At 39.5% G+C, this 4,283-nt stretch overlaps 1 protein-coding gene across 1 annotated transcript in view; it reads right to left on the bottom strand.

Annotated features, from left to right (window-relative positions):
* IMPA2 (inositol monophosphatase 2) overlaps nucleotides 1-4,283 on the bottom strand; it is a 28,505-nt gene that overhangs the window by 22,273 nt on the left and 1,949 nt on the right. The window contains exon 2 of the mRNA XM_006036343.2: nucleotides 3,440-3,573. Within this exon, the coding sequence (XP_006036405.1) occupies nucleotides 3,440-3,573 (134 nt within the window). The remainder of the gene's footprint in view (nucleotides 1-3,439; nucleotides 3,574-4,283) is intronic.

The following is a 4,283-nucleotide window of genomic DNA, read 5'->3' as shown; positions in this document are numbered from 1 at the left end:
CTAGCCTCTCCCTGTCACCGAGCGCAATCCTCGACGTATCCCTCTTTCCTGTGCACAAAAAGATCCACGGAGCCTAGCAAACTTCATGTGAGTCTATTCAGAGCTCTTCACTTCGAATCCCTGTGCACAAGTTCCACGGAGCCTAGCAAACTTCGTGTGAGTCTATTCAGAGCTCTTTGGTTCGAGTACTTTCTTCAGTTGGCGCAACAGGCTCGCGGTTTAGAGCCTCCAACCGGATGGGCTAGAAGAATGTTCACGGGAAGGAACTCTAGTCCGCCTCTCATCTTTTCTATCTGTAACCGCAACTCAAGCAAATTTTCCAGCCTACACTGCGACCATCTTCGGTGTAAGTAAACAATCTTTAAATCAACCATTATGCGTCCGTGCCTAATTCTAGCGTGTCGCCCGTTCTCTCCGACCCCGCGTGCCCGGGCTGCTGGCCACAGCCCGCATGCGCAAAAGGGCCGTGGATCGCTCCCGGCCTGCACACAGAGGACTAAACCAAGAGCTCATATAAGCTTTTACACAGGACATAAAAGACAAAGTCAGGCCCCTGTGGCCTCTTCCTATACCCAGTGAAATCCATAGCAACAATACCATTGATTTCAGCGACACTGGCACATTTCAAGCCCACAGCACATTGAAATGATGATGCTTTATTTATTTATATCTTAGACTGATATGCTGTCCTATACAAAAAGGGCTTTGTGGTAACAGTAATGTGGTTAGTAGAGAACTATCTGTCTCATTCTGCAAAAAGTCCAAGCTGCTCCACCATGTTTTCCTATGCAAAGATTCATTAGAAAAGAAATGTAAAATTCTGACATTTTGAAAAGTCTAATTTCAGTGCATCAGAGTACTGACATTTACACTTAAAGGTTGCCTTTATTCTCAAATAATCAGTAAAGCAAACATGAAAACTGATCAAACCAGTACACTACCACCAACCAATCAGGAGAGCAAAGAAGGACAACCTGCACAGAAATAAGGTTTCAACAAACTTTTCCAGTACTTATTTCACTTTTGTAAAATCCTCTTGGCACTAGCTGGTTCACTGAAGATATTTCAGAATGCATTATTCTGCTACATCACAACTACCATAGATTGCAAAGAAACCAGGCCACAATAGAGCAGAGATCCCTGCATGACTCTCATTCTCTGATCTCAGGAAATTCCCAAGGACAACTGAGTGCACAGAAGAGCACTTATTGGCTGTCTGCTCTGTTTCCCCAACCTATATATAAAATGCAGGCTTAAATATGCATCTGGTTTGTTGCATATAGTCTGTATATGCATCCCTATATATATATACACACACATATATATATACACATACACACACACACATGCATATATATATATGCATATATGCATTATATATATATAAATGCATGCTTAAATATGCATCTGGTCAAAAACAAACTTGCTAAAATCTTACCAAACAACAAAAAGTGAATTATCTTAAGGAAATAGTAGGTTATTCAGTCAGAAGCTAGGAAAAATGTGGACTGATTCAAAGCTGAAGTTGACTGTACAGGGTTAATAAGCTCATATGCTCGAAACTTCCATTTCTGGGTCTATGTTAGGCTTAAAACTGCTACTCCTGTACTAAATAGCCTGAGTACTTTTAATACCTGGATTATTTTCATATTATGTGAACCTTGTATGTTACACTTCCTTGGTCAGAGCATTGTGGAAAACTGAGGGCACTTACACACATGCAAGGAGCCTGCTCCAACATGCTGGAAGTCCAGTGCGTTGGAGCAGACTGAGTAATCAAGTCTGCTGGAGCACGTAAACTGATGCGCTCTGGCAGCTTCACACTTCATGTGTACCAGTGGCGCAGCGTGCCTCTGCACTGAGAAAATGGAAGCAGTGTGCTTTGAACTAAAACATGTTCAATGTACTTTAGTTCAAAACACCCTGCTGCCATTTTCTCAGCATGGGGTTGTGCTGCCATGCTCATACACATGATGTGCAGGTGCTTTTAATTAGCACGACTCACTAATTTAAAGTGCCTGGCGCTGTGTCAGAAACACATGTAAAAATGCCCTCATCTATTACAGAAAGAATAAAACCATAGCCTATAGTACTCTTTAGAGAGATTATTACACAAATAAAATTAATCACTGTCTTTAGAATTGCAGTCTATTGTAATACATGTACCTTTATTACTGCTTCTGTTGTTGACCACATATGCCATATATTTAGAAAGATACATTTAATCAATTATTTTTTCCTACTCAGTTCCCCTCTAAATATGTACTTTGCTGCAGCATAATAAACAGGATCAGTACTTTCAAATATACTGCATGCTAGTCAAATCTTTCAACCAAGTTTTCACTGAAATTCTATCATAGTGAAATTTACCTTTATGCTTAAGGCCAGCATTATGACCCACTTAAGATCTCCTTAAGTTATATGTACAGGCTTTTCAAAGATTTAAGCAATGTATAGGCTTTGTACTGGCCTTCTGTAGAAGGCTGAATTTTGATTTAAGCATTTAAACTCAAACATGGAAATTGAGGGCGCCGTTTATATTTTGTGTGCATCAAGCTGAACTTGGCCACATTTCATAAAGTTTATCTCAAATCACTTCAAATTTTATAATGTGGTGGGTCATGGTCTCTACTACAAAGGATTACTTTCAATGTGACATTAGTACTGTAGAGTAATTTTTTTCACTTTTTATTCTATATAGGCTAGGAGTCTGAGGTGTGAGGATGATGGCCACCCATGGATCTGATTGACTTTGGAACTCTCAAGGTTCAGATATTAAACAAAATAAACATTTAGCATCATAATCCTGATCCTGCCAGCTTTTTTGTATGTGAATAAAACAAAATTATTCATGAAAGCAATTACAGAATTGGGACAATAGATACCATTAAATTCAACTTGATTCTAAAGCCATTTGTTTAAATAATCTTAGTATTATGTTACACCAGACAAAAGATGCAGCTCTATGAACGAACAAAAGTTCATAATTATGGGGAAACAAAAGGGTTTTATATTTTATTACTATTCAAATAAATCCATAAAAGTTGCAGAATAACCTTTAAGCACCTCGCATGACAACTTAAGCTAAACTAAAGTAATGATACTGGTCGGCTGATGAGAAATACAGTGAACCATTTCTAACTGGCAACATGAAAATGAATCTGGAACAGTGATTTTTAAAGAAAGGAAGCTAGTAAAAATGTCCAATCTAGTGCTTATTTTTTAATTATTAAATCTAAATATTTTTTAACAAAAGAGACAGTAACAAATTGATAACTGGCACTAGAATTAAATTAGGCTATAAGTAGATGAATTCATGTTTGCAAATATTATCTGTTTCATAGAGGCTGACTCCTTTGTTTTTGCTCTAAGGCCAACCTCATAGAGGGGTTTTATATGGAATAGGGTCATAGGCTGTTCTCTTTTTAGCAGTACTTACCTGTGGGAGGGAAACTTCTCTTTCAGAGCAGAAATAATTAACTTTTCCACAAACTGATCAGTTTCAGTAACAAGATCTGCTGCAGATGTTTTTGTAGACACTTGTTTTTCCTCTGTAAGAGCTTTCCTAATAATCTGAAAGAAAAGTACATACACATTTATTTCTGAAATTCCTTCCATAAACACTGAAAAAGTATATTACACAATCAGAGAGAGAGGAGTTAGCCATGTTACTCAGAAGGTGGGATAGATTTGCACTTTGAAGACTAACTAAATATTTGATCTACCCTGAAAATGTACCCTACCTTCTACCAAAGTACACAAGGTTAATTTTTGTGCTGAAAATAAAGTTAAAGCTCAGTGTGCTCCCGTTAAAGCAAAGGGATCCAGTTTTGGTACTCAATATCCATCCTTTCTCTTCATGAGCTGGGACAAATGTAGAGGTAATGAGCTCAGTTGTACATCTGTGAAGGACCTTAAATCACTCAGCATCTACAACAACAGGCTGGATGTATCTACACATGCAATTAATGCCCAGAAAGCTTGCTGCACAGTAAGCTTTCCCCAACAGGGTACCTACATGTGCTCCTTTCGGAAGCAAATTTGCTCCCAACAGGAGCAGTTCAGTTTAGGGCTACTCTAGCCCTGGTGTGCCCCCTATAGGATCCAGGGGGAGTTTCAGGCTTCCCTGGCTGGTGGCAGGGGGCACCAGAGTCAGGCTCTGCCTCCCAATCCCATGTCTGATCTGTGGAGCAGGGCATGGGGCTGGGAAAATGTGCCTTCCTGCAGCTGCTGCTTCCCAGCCCTGTGCCCTGATCAGCAGATCAAGACAGGGGGTTGGGAAA

The sequence above is a fragment of the Alligator sinensis genome, unplaced genomic scaffold (assembly GCF_000455745.1).
Source record: "Alligator sinensis unplaced genomic scaffold, ASM45574v1 scaffold1143_1, whole genome shotgun sequence".
NCBI classification, from domain to species: Eukaryota; Metazoa; Chordata; order Crocodylia; family Alligatoridae; genus Alligator; species Alligator sinensis.
The sequence above is the reverse complement of the archived record's forward strand: the minus strand, read 5'-3'. Positions and strand labels throughout refer to the sequence as shown.